The 17493-nt window shown below is 43.3% G+C and overlaps 1 protein-coding gene across 2 annotated transcripts; it reads left to right on the top strand.

Annotated features, from left to right (window-relative positions):
- The first annotated feature begins 3145 nt into the window (after window positions 1-3145).
- On the top strand, window positions 3146-12585 carry anxa5b (annexin A5b). 2 transcript variants are annotated; one of them, XM_076729303.1, is made up of 13 exons: window positions 3146-3221; window positions 3417-3460; window positions 7049-7133; window positions 7513-7607; window positions 8930-9043; window positions 9158-9248; window positions 9614-9693; window positions 10016-10066; window positions 10692-10785; window positions 10863-10958; window positions 11063-11121; window positions 11201-11323; window positions 12136-12585. In XM_076729303.1, exons 2-13 carry the CDS (start codon window positions 3458-3460, stop codon window positions 12196-12198), a joined length of 954 nt encoding a protein of 317 aa, XP_076585418.1. In that variant the 5' UTR covers window positions 3146-3221; window positions 3417-3457; the 3' UTR covers window positions 12199-12585. The 2 variants fall into 2 exon arrangements, with proteins under 2 accessions (XP_076585418.1, XP_076585417.1); XM_076729302.1 differs by lacking the exons at window positions 3146-3221; window positions 3417-3460 and having other exon boundaries at window positions 7040-7133.
- The last annotated feature ends 4908 nt before the right edge of the window (window positions 12586-17493 follow it).

The raw sequence follows: 17493 nt of genomic DNA, 5'->3' as shown, positions 1-17493 counted from the left end.
TGTGTGTGTGTGTGTGTGAGAGAGAGAGAGAGAGAGACAGACAGACAGACAGACAGACAGACAGACAGAGAAAGACTGCCCTCGGCTTGATGGGTTCATAGGTCAGAGTGATGGGTAGCTGTTGATGTAGTCCATGTATCTACGTGTCCATCTGTCTCTCCGGTCTGTATTTAAATACAGTGTTTCTAGGGTTGTTGATAGGGGGATAAGCAACAGTGACGCAGTGGTCTGTAGAAAATTCTGCAGAAGAAGACAAGGAGAGGAGAGGCCAACCACCTTTAATTCACTTCTTGTTTTCCCTGATTGCATTGTGGATGTGGATGAAGCAGTCAGAGAGCAGAGGACGCCGATGAGGTGGGATGCTCATCAGCTCACACAGGATACTCAGCTGCATTCTGGGACACTAAACAACTATCAGATTGTTGTTATGATCACGATCTTTGCTCTTCAATCTGTTTGGAGAAGCTTGATTGCAGTCATCATACAGAAAGTTCCTGAACAGCTGGAGAAAACAGCACGTGATGACTGTGGTCCTCAAAAGATAAGGAAAACCAAACATTCACTTGTGGACAGCGGAACAAATTCACTGCCCTGGAGGGCAGTTAATCCTCCGCTACATGTCAAAAAGGAACTAGAGGAATCTAATTTTGACCTCTGACTCCTTTTTCCTATGCACACCAGCATGCCTGCCCCGGGACAAGTTCTGGACGTGGATGGTGCGCCTCCTTTACCAGCAGGTTGGGGATGGAGCATGGTGGTGTACTTTTGCCTCTTTGTCTCACTCAGCGTGCTCTTAGCTCTGTTTCTCTGGTTCTTACTCCAACAATCCCAACGCTACAGATACAGAAGGTGACGATGCACTTTGACCTACACCTGCCGTCTAAAAACAGCAGGTTTGTGTGTGTCTGGATGCGGACGCCTGTGACTCTGCAGCATTTTAAATATTCAATCTGTGTTGTAGCATTTGAAACATTTTACACATCTGTAAGTGATAAATAACCCAAATATATGCATGGTTTCCAGAGCAGTGTTGTTATCTTCATGTATAACCGCTCTGTCTATATGCACTCTAAACCAGATTACAGTTCTGACCACATCGACCGCCGTGTAACTGTCTGTAAACATCACAATGTTCACACCAGATGGATTTTGCACAGTTGTCATGGAGATGCCCAGAGATCATCACATACAGATCTTTGATCACATGATACAAAGACTGGGAGATGCAACTGATAGCTCTGGAAAAAAGGCTAGCAGCGAGGGGCAGCGGTGGCCTGAAGGTTAGAGAGCTGGAGTTGTGATCAGAAAGATTCTGGTTTGCTCTGCGGACCAGCAGGATACCTGTGGGCGGTGAAAGAGCAGCATTTGTCACCCCGTCACTGGCGAGGCTGTTAACCCCCAACTGCTCTTTAAAACTGCTTTCAGGAAAACTCTCTGGAATAAAAGTGGATCTTATGGTGACATTTCTTTCTGTTAAATGACTGTTTTCAAGGAAGAATGAACTTTCATTTATTGCACTTTCAAAATAAAAGACTATCCATCCTCCTGTTTTGTCATTTTTCTCATAACTTGATGTGTGTTTTTTAAACCGTATGACCCGTGTTCTGTCTCCTCTCCTTATCTCTCTCTCTGTTAAGTCTCTTTGTTAGAATTGATCTGCAGCTCTCAGTTCAGTTGACTCAGTGATTTATTAACATGGCATGGAGATGCCACGCATGCCAAAGGCAGCAGAATGAATACCATTCATGGTAGAAACAATACCAATCAAACCTGAGCCTTTCTAAGATAAGATTCTTCATGCAGTACCTTTTACCCCTGTGGTAACAGACCAGTTTGGTGTCAGTCTGCTGGAATCTACCTCTGGTCTGATTATATGTGCAGTTTGCTTTCTACTGTTATTGGTATATAACCATCTTTGAACTTGAAGCTACATTCCACAGTCCTTCTTTCCACATGTACCTCAGTGGGATGTCCCCTGGTGTCAGGTGTCTTCAGACGCTGGCTGGCCGTCAGTCACCATAACAAGCCGGAGTTTTAAAGAATATAAATGACAGTCAAACTTTTAAGTCTTAGATTACTCTGTTTGGTGCAGTGTAGAGTAACCGTGATTATTCCTTGACCTAAACACCAAACAAAAAAAGTGAATAACTGAACAGCTGATAAGTTTCCTTGTTTTTAAGTGTACGCGTTACATGAATGATGCTGCTTTTTTCAATTCTCAATGTGATCTGTCCCACATCGTAGCTGTGTCGCTTAGATATTTTCACGAGGAGGCAAAAGAGGGGCAGCTGGACATTTAGAGCATGACAGTTACATAACGTCTGTAAGTTGTAGGTGTGAGCGCAGAGTAAACAGACTTTACTGCTGTCTGTCAGCTCATTGTTAACTCGCTGCTCTGCATTGACCTCAAGGCTGCACTGATCAATATTTTAGTATTGACAATGGATCAAATAACCGTGTAACAGGAAAGGGGTCGGTCTTAGTGACAAAAGTACAGATATGAGCACGCAGCTCATTGTTTTGGTTTTATGGCCCTTTAATCATTGCTGAAATCTTTGTCTCAACACTCTTCTCAAGCAAACCCAGCGGGCAGCTCTGTTCAGCCAACAGGCTCTTATGAATCCACTGTGTGCTATCTGGCCAGCACAAAACAAGAGACACACAACATCAGCAGCTACAGATGGCGAACAAAGTGGAGGATTTAGCAGCTTTAAGAGCCAGAAATCCCAAAACAAACAAAGTATTGGACACGAATGCTAGCAAAATTAGCTTTCATTTGGACTGTGTCTGCTACAGGTTAACATAGATTACATAGAATGCAGAACATCTAGCTAAAGACTAACTGAACCTTTTCCTGTGAAGGATATCAAAACGAACATTGTTTCCATGGAAACCCCTCAGGTGACATCACCTGACAAAAGTCATTCTTCAGGTGATTCTCACACATGGATCCATACTCCCCGTGTCCATACGTCCTACAGGCTGGCTGATATGATCAAACCTCTGTTTTCACTCCACAGCAGCCTCTGGACACCTGAAACACCATTTCCCAGAGTGCTTCAGGGGCAGGGCCGTGCCAGAGACCGTGCGCACCGGGGTGTGGCCCACGCGCGCACACACACACTCACGCGCGCCGCAGAGAGTATTTCAGGGGTGGGCTTTCCGCCGTCAGTTCTTCTTCTCCTCCTCCGTCTTCCTCGTCTGACTGCTGCAGCTCTGCGGTAAGTTTCTCACATCCACACGTTCACCAGCGTCAGCCAGGTGAGCGGGTACAGACAGGGTCCACCTGTGGACAGGAGAGACACGTCTGGACAGCAGATAGAGCCCGGCACCGGAAAAAGCCAAAGAATAAGTTAATTACAGACGTTCAAAGTAGTTCCATCCGCTCTAACTTTGTTCCTCTCTCTCTCTGACAGACTTTCTTCTTACCGGTGAATAAAAGTTCAAGACTGTCAACATGGTGAGTGACTTACAGAATATTTGTTCAAACAGTCTTTGCAGAAGTCCGTTATTTATGCAAATGTGTGACTCACAGTGGTTTTTACCCTCTGAACTCCAAGACAACGCCCACTTTTTTTTCCATATTATGTAAGACTGAGATTTGATCTGAATGTGGGTTGGAGTTTGCAAAGTGGGATTATTGTTTTCAGCGGTAATAAAACTTTGAAGAATTTGTCAGATTAAAGTAAACACAGCAGCCTGTTAGTGGCTGTGAATGAGGATGTGGCAGCACAGCTGGAGAAGAGTTCAGAAACTATTCATACACACTTCAACAAGCAACTAGTTGATACAATTAAGTTTATTTGAGCAGAGAAAAGGTCAAATGGACACTTTTACTGATGAAACCTTCCAGTTTTAAGTGTGCGTGTTAATGCATATGCTTGTGGATGTGTAAAGAGGTTTCATTTGGGAAGTTTAGAGTATGACTCATGTGGGCTGTGTTCCATTCGGGTGGGTCTCTCTGTGTCTCCACCTCGCTCTGGGTTTAATACACTCATTTCCACAGTCTAGCCTGGAGTTCAAAGCCGCCCTCCCTCTCTTAAAGGGGAATCACTTCTCTTCGTCAGGGTGGAGTGGGACGTAGCCATAAAAAATGTGATTACGTTCATGATAATCAGATGAGATGTCTGCGCTCTGCAGACAGTTCAGTGTTTACTGAATCTCTCTTTGGTATGAACTGCTCACCAAAGGCAGTTTTAATGGCTTCTTCTCAGACAAAGATCTCATTTGAGGTCCAGATTGGACTTGTGATGTCCTAGAATTTTTCATGTTGTCGGCAAATGCGTTGAAAAGAAACTAACAATGAATTGATCCAAATAATAAGTATTATATGAGTCTGTGTAGCCAAAGTCTGACAGCCTTCAGCCTTTTCAAACGTGTCATATTTGTGACCCATGTTTAAAGACCAGATTGGACAGAATGGGGCCAACAGTTAGAAAAAGTGAGGTCATGAGTCTCAGCAGCCTCCACACCCTCAGATGATTTTAAAAAGACCTGAAATTTGGTCAAATTTTCCCGTAATTTCGACATTTGTATTATAAAATAATGTAATATAATCCAGTCTCTTTTATCCAGTTTAAAACCAGTTGTACGTCCCAGAGTTTTTCTCCATGATCCTCCTTTAAATGATCATTTGTGTCTTGTGTTTTTTTCTGGAAAAGTTGTCAGTTGCCTCGTTAATTCTTAAGATTACATCAGCTCCTTCTCCCTCGTTGACAGTCTATGAATGTGCAGATATTTGTCATTTCAAAAGCTTCACTAGTAAACAAGACATGTCTCCAACTGCACTGAAAATCTTATCTTTTATCTTTTTCTATAAACCTCTGTGGCTGAAAAGTGAAACCAAAAGTGAAGCAATCCCCATAGACCTCCATATTAAAATGCCCAACTTTACAGCAGAAGCATGTTTACTGGTTCAAAAGACAGTTTTGGTCTTTATAGCTAATTTACCCGTTCATGGCAAATGTACGGGAGGTGAATCTTTATATAACTCACTCATTAAAATTATATTTAGGCTTAAAGTTATGCAGAATTATGGGCATGGCTGCTTTGAGTGACAGCTAGCTGTCAGGTTTCAGCCTTCATTCAGCTGCCTCAGCTCCACCCACGCTCCACCTCTTTGCCCATTTCTGGATTAGCCGGGAGTTTGGCTGAGTCAGGCGCTGCCACCATGGCGACCCTGTCACTGAGCTTCACAATGGCCTTCACAATGGATCTTTGGGTCTAGCAACCACAGTCCATAAACGATGGAGGGGAGCAGTAAGACGTGCATGCAGTGTCACATCTGTGCTCCGAAGCAGAGATACCAGCTGTCACGGCCGATGTTTGCACACGGTGGGTCAGCATGCCTCCGTCAGAAGCCCCCAGCCTCAGGTCATGTCTGAACTCGCCTCACAGCTTATCGCTCGCTACACGAGCCAAACCTGCGTCTGACATTCCAGCTGAAACGACCTGTTTGCTGCATATCTCCTGTTTCAGCTGTTTGTCTGAGCAGCCTGATTAGATTTTGTTTAGCATGTGGTGCTGAGTGTGTTTATGAGCATGGCGAGCTCGTGGACATTCAAGCGTTCCTTCCTGCATTAAAAGACAGAATCCTGGTTGTTCACTGCGACTTGTTTTTGGACGGCCCACTTTTTTTTTTTCCTTCCAGATTTTCAGGGTCAGGATTCCAGAGACATTCCCGTGGTTTTCCTGTTTAAACATCTCTCCCCCCGAAAGAAGCAGCAACTGTTTTGTCGTTAATGTGTCACAGTTTTGGGGAGTGTGCAGCATTGTCACAGAAAGAAGTGCTTCGACTGAAATCGATCAGTCTTAAAGTTAATGTTTTTCCAGCCTTGTGTTCTTACTGTCTTCAGTATGAATCAGTCTGCTGCTCAAAGACACTTTTTCCACATTCAGAGAAACTATGAACCTGATAATCAGACTGAAGTCCGTCACATTTGAATCCCTGAACAAATCTGAGTCAATTCCAAGGCTGAAAAATGATGTGGGAACATGCTGCTTATGAAATGAGAGTGTGTGAAGTGGGCTGATGTGAGAGCCTGCACATCTGTGTTTCATGGAGTTATGAGTCTGTAAGTCATTAAGTGCATCTGAAGGGGGAGACATAACAAATCTGGGATGTTGTGTTTTACATGTCTGTAAGCATGAATGTAGAGGTGAAGTATATTCTGTAAGTTTATAAAGGGGAAGAAGGAGGAATGTCAGTACATGACGTGACATTATGCTGAGATCTGTAGCTCAATTTTTATCCAAACATGAACGTAGAGATTGATTGATTATGGTCTGCAAAGGGGAGTTATGGGCATAATAAATCTGAGATCTGGTATTTTATGGGAATGTGAGCATGTGTGTCGACTAAGCATTTCCATCATGATAGGCAGTGGCAAAGTCTATAACGAGGTTATGCATATAAGGAATCTGAGAAGATTTATGTGAATGAAAGCGTGAAGCTAAACATTAAGCCTGATCTGCAGTATTATAGCATTCACTTTCTATCTGATTAAAAGCCATAGACAGCAGAGAGATGTGCTTGTTTTAGGACAGATTTAGCATTCTTACAGTAACATGAAGAAGCGTCTACTAATTTTACATTCATGTCCAGCTTGATGCTCACTGAAAACAGCTGTTTTAATCAAACAACAGGAAGACACTCATGACAAGAGGACAGTTAACCTTATGAAATGCAAAAAAATGTCCCCAAGTCTCCTGAAAACTGTGTGGTTTTGAATTGTGTCAACAGCTATTTCCAATTACTGACTGTACAACTATGGTGATATCCAGCACAGCATATATGTATATGGTTTGGTACTGGAATGTGTGTGCAATGATATCTAATCTGCATTAGATGTCACGGCTCCTGTGCAATAATTTGTACTGTATCGTCTGTATATCGCAGTAGAAGAACGTTTCAGTGCACGAAGGCGTACAGTATAGAGATCCAGAAGTCTCAGCTGCACTACTAACAGGAATTCTTAGAAAAAAACATACAGCTCTGCAAAATCTACACCATAATGATCCTCCTCTGTGCTTTTCTTCCATGTTGCAGGCCAGCAAAGGAACTGTGAAAGCCAGTGGAAACTTCAATGCCAGCGCAGATGCTGAGGTCCTGTACAAGGCTATGAAAGGGCTGGGTAAGATGCGTGTGTGTGTGTGTATGCATATCTGCTGTCAGCGCAGTGTCATCCGATACATTGAACTCCAACCAGCCAATGAGAGAGCGTTTTTGGGGGAGTTCCTCTCTGAACAAACGCTGTAGTAATCCCTGCTGTGTGTGTGGAGCTCCACCCAGACAACAGTGAGTCATGAACACATGAGCAGGGATGAAACTGGAGTCACTGTGAGCGAACACTCCACTGACCTCCACTGAAGGCTGTAATTATGTGGGTGAAATGATTGTAATCAACAGTCCACCTAGACAGAGCACGCTCATTGTTATGTAATCCCTCATGAGAAGAGCTATAAACAAACACTTGCTGCTTGCCTGAGTAACCATGGTGCTCATTGCCATAGGGACCGACGAGGATGCCATCTTGCAGCTGCTGACGGCTCGCAGCAACGCCCAGAGGCAGGAGATCAAGGCCAGCTACAAAACTCTGTTTGGAAAGGTTGGACTTCCCTAACAGCTGTCAGGCCGCATGAGCAAACATACTAGAAGAGCTTTAAAAAGGCGTGTGTGTGCTTCAAGCTAATGACTGTGACGTGCTGCTCGACCACATTTGAAGGAATGAAGTTTATGTCTGTTGTGAATCGACTTGCTCGAAGGTGGAGACAAAAGCCCGCCATCACAGCCGCCTCCCGGCTACTTTTCACTGCTTCTGACAGGAACTCTTTGTCTTTTGCGTGTCTTTGTAGTCTTGATATAACGTGCACACTTTCTGTGTGTTGTGGGCTTTAAAGCTTCATCTCAGAACGCTGGTTAGTCAGATTGTGATTGCATTTAATGTGGTCTGTGCACATACAGCATGTGGCTCAACAAATAGTAGAGTAAAAATGAAATCAGTCACACTGCGTGAAAAATACAGGATAGAAACTCAGACGATCACTGTCACAGTAGCCTTTGTGTTTCAGTATTGAATAGAATCACTGAAATATAATGATCTTAAACAGGATCACTAATGATAAATAGATGGGGCACTGAACACAGAAAGTGTACTGTGATGATTAAATCAGCTTACATGCAAATAATGCACAATAGGCCCACAGTCCTGCTGTAGACTGGTTAGCAACTGCAAACTGGACTTGACTAACTAGCTGCATGCAAACTCAGAGAAACAGTTTGAGGTTTGGGAAATGCACTTGTTCACACTTCTTGCTTCAAGTTAGTTCAGAAGATTGATACCACTCTTATGTCTGAATGGTTAACAGGAAACTGCAGCCAGTTAGCTTAGCTTAGCATAAAAACTGGAAAAAGGGGGAAGCAGCTGGCTTGGCTCTGTCCAGCTAAGCTAAGCTAACTTGCTGTTGGCAAGTTAGCTTAGCTTAGCTACTAGTTGAACTGTAGCCTAGCAATAATTACCTCCTAGCATGATTAGCTCCCACCAACTAATACTATCCTCCCATAGTTCCACATCCTGCTTACTTACACACCTCCTCACACCTGGCCAATCACTGCTCAAAAAGGGTGCACTTTAATGTCAGACCCTACAAATCCACAGTTATGAAATGGGCTTCAGAAGCTGTAAGATGATCCGCCAAGCTCTTCAGCTCTTAGTTTGAAGCATACGGAGACCTTTAAACCTGTTCACCACACATAACATCCAAGCTCCAACTTGACAGCCAGTACAGTACAGATCATCAGCAGAAAATACATACATGTGACACACAGGGGTTTACACATTAACTATAGCTAAATAACCCAAAATCTGTCACACACTGGATTCATGCTGCAGCAGAGCTAATTAATGTTCATACTGTATCTCTGTGACAGGATCTGGTCGATGACCTGAAGGGAGAGCTGGGTGGTAAATTTGAGAGCCTGATCGTGGCTCTCATGACCCCGCCCATCGCTTACGATGTGACATCCCTCCGTAACGCCATCAAGGTAAGTGCTGCAGATGTGAGATATGATGCAGATAAAGATCTTATGATCACAGACAGACACGTTAGCAGTCAGAGCTGCTGGAAACTCAAATGTCATTTCACCTTTGACCTGTAGGGGGCAGGAACAGACGAGAAGGTCCTGGTGGAGATCCTCGCCTCCAGAACAGCTCAGCAGGTTAAGGACATCGTCGCTGCTTACAGACAGGGTAACACACACACACACACACACACACACTCTAACACTCTAACAGAGCATGATAAACTCACCTGATGAAAACAAGATGCTTAAATATGTTTACATGCAGTTTAATCAAATTAAACATGGTTACAAAGCACAATGAGGACGATTAGCCAAGATGCGCTTTCACACACAATCTCAATGATGTCTGGAAACCAGAGGAGATTTTTTTAAAGCAAAAAACTGTGAATAATTAACATTTCCAGATAAAAAGGCACAAAAACAAGTTGGGATAAAATCACTTTACATGTGGACACACTGTCTGTTCTATTTGTGTGCAAAAAAAAACAAAAACTGGAAACATGAACGTGTGTGTGTTTGTGTTCCCTTCAGAGTACGACGACGACCTGGAGGAGGACGTATCAGGTGACACTTCAGGTCACTTCAAGAGGCTTCTGGTTATTCTCCTGCAGGTAAATCTCTCCTCTCCTCTGCTCTCCTTTCTATCCTCTCCTTTCCTCCCCTTTCTATCCTTGTCTCCTCTCCTCTGGCCTTGTCTCCTCTCCTCTCTACTTGTCTCCTTCCCTCACTACCCTTGTCTCCTCTCCTCTGTCCTCCGCTAACCTCTCCTTTCTTCCCTAACCTTCCCTCCCCTCTGTATCCCTGTCATCTCTCCTCTCCTGTCCTCTATCCTTGTCCCCTCTCCCCTATATCCTTATTTTCCTCTGCCGTATCCTTGTCTCCTCTTCTCTCATCTTGGCTCCTCTCTAACAGAAATGTTTTGTCCCTCCTCAGGCAAACAGGCAGAAGGGGATCCAGGAGGGAAATATTGAGAGTGATGCTCAGGTGAGTCAGCTGTTCTTTGGTGATCAATAGATATTTCTTCTCTTTGCCATCACTGGTGTCTTTGTCTTTTTATCTGAGGGTGTGACTGTCACATGTGTTTGTGGATAGATCTAAATACTGGCCTTTGAAGCCTGTGGGTGTATGTGTGTGTTAGTTTGTACAAGCACTCTGTAATGCTGTTATGACGCACTCTAGTGGAGGGAGAGGGTGACATTCCCATTGATTGTTGGTTGTAAAATTCTGTGAAGGGCGAAGGCATGGGTGAAATATTTTCCTCTTTTTCTTGCTGTCGCTCTGCTGAATGTTTTCTGATCTAGGATCAGTCCAAACATGATTCCCCTGCAGTAATTAGTAGACTTTGCTGAAACTTGTTCACATGCTGTTCCTATCAACAAAGTCTGGTGTGAGAGCTGAATCTCATTCCTCTTCAGCACAAATGAAGAATAGTATGAAGGGATAATCCAAAATAAGGAAGGGTGGTTCATTTCTGCTGTCAGAGATCCAAAAAACTATAATTTCCCTCTGAAATGTGGTGGAGTTGAAGTATAAAGTAGCACAAAATAGAAGTACCTCAAAATTGTATTTAAGTGAAGTACTTGAGTAAGTGTTGTTTCTTTGGTCATAGGCCCTCTTCAAGGCCGGAGAGGAGAAGTTTGGCACTGATGAACAATCATTTGTCACCATCCTGGGAAACCGCAGTGCAGAACATCTTCGGAAAGGTTTGTCTGAGTTAGAAAGCACTTTAAATGCTTTGACAGTTTCAGTCAGCCGCACTCATTCTGGACCTGTGTTTCAGTGTTTGAGGCTTACATGAAGATGTCCGGATACCAGATAGAGGAGAGCATTGGAAGGGAAACATCTGGTAATCTGAAAGATCTGCTTCTGGCCGTGGGTACGAAACTGCACCGCTCAGTCCTGCACACTGGTTCAGTCATCAGAGGTTTGAATGGCTAATAACAACAAATTGTTTCCATCTTTTCTGTTTTTCTTCTAAAGTGAAGTGTGCCAGGAGCGTTCCAGCCTATTTTGCTGAGACTCTGTACTATGCAATGAAGGTAAGATCTGGATCCATGCTCGCAGATAATCGTTTTACGTTTATGTGGCATACAGTCATCATACGTTCATGTGTTTCAGGGTGCAGGAACTGATGACGACACCCTGATCAGAGTGATGGTGAGCCGCAGTGAGGTGGACATGCTGGACATCAGATCTGAGTTCAGGAAGATGTTTGCCAGATCTCTGTTTTCCATGATCAAGGTACACACACACCCACACACACACACACACACACACACACACACACACACACACACACACAAATACGCAGATATACAACACTACACACACATACACAAGATGCCATACTGTCCTACAGAGGCAGACAGCAAGACAGCAGTCGGCTAACTAATTTGCAGTATTTAGGCATAGTTTCTATAAATTTATCTCTATAAATGTATCTCTGTCACATCTGTCTTTTGTCAATATTTACATTAAATAAATATAGAAAAATAATATCAATTTAGTACATTTGAATATGTCTGTAATCTGTATCTTAACTGCCCCAAATCACATGAATTCACTAGTCAAAAGCTGAGATGGCAGTCACTGATATGAAGTTTGGTTAGTTAGCTTTAGCTTCAGATGTTCAGCTGTTTGCTTTCTCTATCATGACTGTTTCCTCATTTAGTTCTGTGGAATAAAACTAAATTACCAGCATGTCTGCTCATTAAAACTCATGTTTTTCAATCACAATGACAGCAAGGGGAAAATCAGAAAGTACATTTAGCTTTAGCTAAGCCTAGCCGTGGCTATTTCATAAGCTAGCTGTCATCTGATGTACAGTTAGCTCTCCTGTTTTAGCGTTAACTGTCTAGTTGTTTTGTTTCTCTGTGACAGAGTGAAGCAAATAGAGCCGACAGCAATGGCGGAGGAAGAATGTCATGGCATAATAATGTTTAAATGATAAAACAGGTGTCAAAATGCCCGACTTCAGTCTCAGTTTTGTAGTGCAGCCAACATGAAGCTTTTGCCCCCTTTCTTTTCTTTAATTGTGCATGTTGGTGTTACAGGGAGATACCGGCGGTGACTACCGAAAAGCCTTACTGTTGATCTGTGGCGGAGATGATGCGTAATCATGGCAACAAGCAATACAACAGGAAGTATACCTGAAGTGCCTCTTGTCCAAGTCGGCCCGATGGCTCGACCGCTCGCTGAAACGACAAGCTAACACAAAGTCACCATTCATCACAATGAAACTGCCTTGTGTGTGCGTGCGAGGCGCCCGTCGGGTCTTTTAAACTATGATTCCAAATAATGTCTTTGAAAGGTAGCTAACATTTTGTTCATGTCCACATTAATATAGCTTTAGGTCCACTAACATCTTCATTTTGATTAATGTTATGTTATTCAGTGTAATGCTAAAATATCAGACCACAGTTGTTTTGTTTGCACTTTGTATGGCAGAAACAATTTATGCAATAATAAACATTTCAGCTGATGAAGTACGATGGTAAAATTCACCTCGTCTCTGCTATGTCTGATCCTGTCCTGCATGCACTGACGGCTCATGGCCACTAGAGGGAGGTAGAGCAGCTTTAATGCAGATTAGCTGTGAACGTTAAAGCACCTCAACATCATGACATCATAGCAGGTTAAGAGAGGTTGAAAGTACTTGAGTAAAAGTACATTTAGTCAGTATTATACTTAAGTTGCTGCTTTACATACAAAACATATGTTCAGGTTATAAACTGCGGAACACCCAGAAGAGGGACAAAGACGAAACTTGGCACTGCTGAACGAAATGAGGTGATAAGAGACAAAGTTGTCAGAGTAGAGACCAAGCAACAGTCACAGCCTCCAGTCAGGGCGAAGAGGGGAAGAAATATCAAACAGGTAGATGAAAAGCTAGAGAGCGATGACAAGACCGCTTCAGGGGAGACTATGAAATCCCAGGAGCCAGTGAAAAAATTAAGGAGAAGGCAGAAAAAGGTCATGTAGAACCAAGAGAAGAAGTCCAAGCTGTTGAAATGTTGTCCCAGAGGAGGCTGAAGCTCCACTTGCTGCTGAGGTCCAAGAGGTCCCTGCTGTCAGCTCCACAGACAAACCCAAAGTGACCAGTGAGGAGGCGAATCCTGCTGGACATTTAATTAGTGCTGTTGTGGAAGACACAAAAGTGTCCAAACAATCTGCCCAGTGGAAAAGGAGTAATATATAAAACACACGGTTAAAATCAGCTCCAACGCAGCATACATTAAATATGTAGTATGTAATTTCTACCACTAGGGGGCTCTCAATCACAATGAAACACAGGACATAGTTTGACAATTTAGTGCAGCAACATGGCATCATGGGACTTGCTGTCTTCATTCACTTCACCACCATTGCCAAGGCAAATCTTTCTGATGTGACTGAGGCAGAAATGGTCACAAATGAGGAAATTAAAGGTATTGAAGGTTTATCTGTGAATGTTTGCTGGCTTCACCGCTGGTGTCACCACTGACAACCAAAGGACCACACCGTCACCTTGTACTGATTTCTCTGAAAGGCAGTATTCTGCACAATGAATACTTTTCGATACTTCATGTAATACTTTTATAAAATTGTTAATTCAGGACTTAAACTATCGTGTTACTGCTAATTGCACTCAAAGAAGGACCTAAACAATTAATTAGAATCAGTTTGGTAAAATTCCCAAAAAACAATTGCTGAGTTTTATTTCCAATACAGCAAAGATTAATAGCATTTTGTTTGTGGTGTTTAAAGCTCTGAAACTCTACATTTGCGCAAACTGATCCTTTAAATACTAAAAGTCCACAGATGGCACACACTCATTCCTTCACCGCTCCATGAAGGCTTCAGTGCTGCAGGTGGTTCTGCCGTGGATCATCTGCTGGTGGTGGTGAAGCCTCGTTCCTGCAGTCACTGGACCTAAAGAAGCTCCTCAGCGACATTTACACCCTCGTTTGGCTTCTTCTTGAGCTTCTCCTTCTCAGGTTCACCTTCTCTTATTTTAATAAATCAGCAGTTTCTGACTGATGAGGTACCTGTTGAAGCTATTAGAAGATGTTATGTGTATTTGAGTGTGTGTGTGTGTGTGTGTGTGTGTGTGAAGGAGGGGTCATCCCAGGTCCTCTTCCACTTCTCTCTGTTGTTTTTTTCATGGAAGCGAGTGCCGTTGATTGTTGCCACAGAAACAGGCAGCCAATAACAAGATCCGAACAGCAGGGTGTGGGGTGTCAGGCCACCTCGAGCCACAGGAAGAACAATACCTCCAGCTCCTCCCACCTCGCTGGCTTGCGTGTTTTCGGGTGTCTGTGGGTGGGCATGTGTCCAGTCAGCTTTGTAGGTCAGATCTGAAGTACTTAGTGGAGCGTTGAGCTGCGTTTTGATGTTTTTTTTCCCCCTCCTGACGTCCAGCCCCTCCTCTCCTTCATCGCCCTGGCTGAGGCTCTGTGAGCAGTTCAAGTTCAGAACAACATTGCACATGAAAGAAGCAGCAGGTTGAACGATATATGCCTTTGAATTCTTGGTGTAAATGACTAGTTTTTCAGCCATCTCAAAGGAGGAAGAGATGATACGGTGAGATTCATGTGAAGAGGGCTGCACGCCTGAATGCTTGATGCATAAAATTGATATGATCCTCGTGCTACGGCGCTCACCATGAAAGTGAAATGAGGACACGTTATCACTCACTGAAGCTTTTCTGGAAGTATCTTTATATTTTACAGATATTTTATGTTTTTATCTGTATCTTTGCATCATGCCTGGATACAAGAAGAAGAGGATGGATTGCCTGCATGTTAGTTTGAGCTGCAAATTAACCAAGAATCAAACATAACTCGACCTGATTAACGAAGGTGTGGATGGATGTTGCTTTCTATGAGAGAGCACGAGCAGTAGGTTGATTTTCTCAGCTGCTTTCATGACCTGACATGAAGTCGTGACCATTAATCCGTAGCTTTGAGAGCAAGCTGGTGGTGGAAGTCGTCACAAATCAACAACATCTAAATTCCTGAAGGTGTGCTCTGTAGTCAGGCTTCCTGCTCCTGGAAAGGGTTCGCTGGCAAGATCCTCAATATTTTTCAAGGTTGCGTTTACTGTTCACAGCACATCTCCCACCTCTCTCGAGCATAGTGTTTGGCATTGCACTGCAGATACGTTAAATTTGTACATCATACATCTATCAATGTTTCTACAATAGGCATCAAAGTGACGTAGATCAGATTACTGGAACGTTTATATGAGCTGAGTTTCTCATCAGGATGATGGTGGTGACCGATAGGCAGCAGACCGCTGTTTGAGCCGTGTCTGTGGTGACAAAAAGAATATTTCTAACAGGAGGTTGAGACATTTTTTAAGCCAAAACTTGATCTAACCCTAAGAAAGTGGTTTATGTGCCCAAACGTTACCAGACGGAAATGTCCAGTACCAACATTTATTCAGGCGATTGGTCTAAGGAGGAAAGAGTCAAAGACCAGGCAGGCAGAGAAGAACAGGAAAACAAGTCCAACAAGTAGGCAGGTAATGAAAGACCACAACACAATACACAATCAGCAGAGAATGAATGGAAGCGGGCTCGTGTATATGCACTGCAGGATAACGAGGGAAGTGGGAACAGGTGTGCAGGTAGGTGGATAAGGTCAGGTGATTGGGAATGGCGGGAACAGGAGTCACTGCAGGGCAGGAGGGAGTGTCAGGATCTGAAAGGACAGGAGCGTCACTGCATGGCAGACAAACAAAGCAGGCAAGAGACTGTGAGAACTAGGAGTTGGCTGGCAAGGTGACATGAAAAAAAAAAATGAAGCCATGTGAACAGAAATTCTCGTGTCCAAACACTTGACGAAAGCCACAACCTTTCAGGGCTGGTCTGGACCCCCATGAGGGTCACAAGATAAATCTGGAGGGTCTTGAGATGATGAACAGGATAGTAAAGAAGAAACAACAAACTTCTCAGCTATGAAATTCAAAGGTGTTATTTGTCATACAAATGCTGTGTTAAAAAAGCCAACGTACATGTTACGTGTTTCTTCCACAATTTGTTCGTGCCTCCATTTGTCCAAACATCAGACTGTGTCCAGCAAAGCCTTCCACAAATCTCATACTTCTGGGGAATCTATGCAGCAAATGTTTCAAACAAGTTGCTTCAGGAGCAACTAAAGACTGGGAAAGATGTGGAACGCTCCAAAAACACCTGTTTGGAACGTTCCACAGGTAAACAGGCTCCTTGGTAACAGGTGAGAGGATCATGATTGATTATGAAAGTCTGAAGTCGACGTAATCGTGTGTTCACCCGTTTTATTCATCAGGAAACATTAAAGAGCAGACAGAAAACACAAGGTCAGAGGTCGATCTGCTCGGTGGAAACACTCTTTCTATCTGTGGAATCAGTCTTTAATGAGATTTATAGTGGAATCTATCTGTCTATATCTATCAGTGCCCTGATATAACTGCCATATATGTTATGTAATTGGCAGACTGATAAATGAATAAAAAACAAAGAGGTGGATCTGCTGTTCATGGGATCCTGAAAGACCTGAAAGCTCAAAGGGTTTTAACAAAACTTAATGCTTTGAGTAGAGGAGTCAAAGGCTGGTGCGTTCACAGGTGCTTGTTTAGTTTGTAAAGCAGAAAGACAGACAGGATGGGACAGGCCCCCGTTATAAAGGACACACATACCTGAATATGACTCAGATGAGATGATGGTTATTGACAATAATGTGCTTTCCTTCAGGGATTTCCTCACCTCATTAAGACACTGCTGACAGTTTGAGAGTTATTTGTCCTGACTGGGCTGTTCTTAAGGCTTTACACATCACAGAGAGAGAGCTGTACAAGGTGACATTAAAGGGCCAGTCCACCAATTTTACACGTCAAAGTCAATTTAATAGTCATGGTCGCTCATGAAAACAGCTCATGTGTTTGATGGCTGTGAAGGTGCTTTGAAAGTACCATAAAAGTCTACAATTGTTTAACAGAAAGCGTGTTTTACTCACTGGGAGGACAAAGTTTGAAAGATGTGGACATCCACGAGGCAGGATGAGTGCAATGAAAGATGCTGTTAACTTCCTGGATCGTATGATTTTGGAACTTGATGCACATCAGGCACCAAAAGTGTGAACGCTTGACTTTTTTACTCCCAAACCATCTCTCACACTCATGATGAAGATTGTGATTGGTCGGTGAAAGTCCTTTCTGTCCCGCTCGGATCTTTAACGACTCTGATGCTCAGGTTTTTGTGGGCATCTTTGTGTACCTGTGTGCTCGAATGTGTGTGTGCTGATAATATCCTGATACACACCAAGCAGAGCTGGAACTTCCTACAACCAAATTCCGCTGAAAACACCTGTTATGATAGAGGCTGGAATCTCACACACACACACACACACACACACACACACACACACACAAACACACCCTGTTATCATGAG

The sequence above is a fragment of the Chaetodon auriga genome, chromosome 4 (genome assembly GCF_051107435.1).
Source record: "Chaetodon auriga isolate fChaAug3 chromosome 4, fChaAug3.hap1, whole genome shotgun sequence".
In the NCBI taxonomy this organism is placed as follows: Eukaryota; Metazoa; Chordata; class Actinopteri; order Chaetodontiformes; family Chaetodontidae; genus Chaetodon; species Chaetodon auriga.
This window is presented reverse-complemented; position numbering and strand designations above follow the sequence as displayed.

Excerpts from the sequence above, each read along its gene's own strand:
- anxa5b (XM_076729302.1), top strand. The coding sequence starts at position 7,040 with ATGTTGCAGGCCAGCAAAGGAACTGTGAAAGCCAGTGGAAACTTCAAT. Across the intron at positions 7,134-7,512 it reads CAAGGCTATGAAAGGGCTGG|GGACCGACGAGGATGCCATC; the intron begins GTAAGATGCGTG and ends TCATTGCCATAG. Across the intron at positions 11,122-11,200 it reads CTCTGTACTATGCAATGAAG|GGTGCAGGAACTGATGACGA; the intron begins GTAAGATCTGGA and ends CATGTGTTTCAG.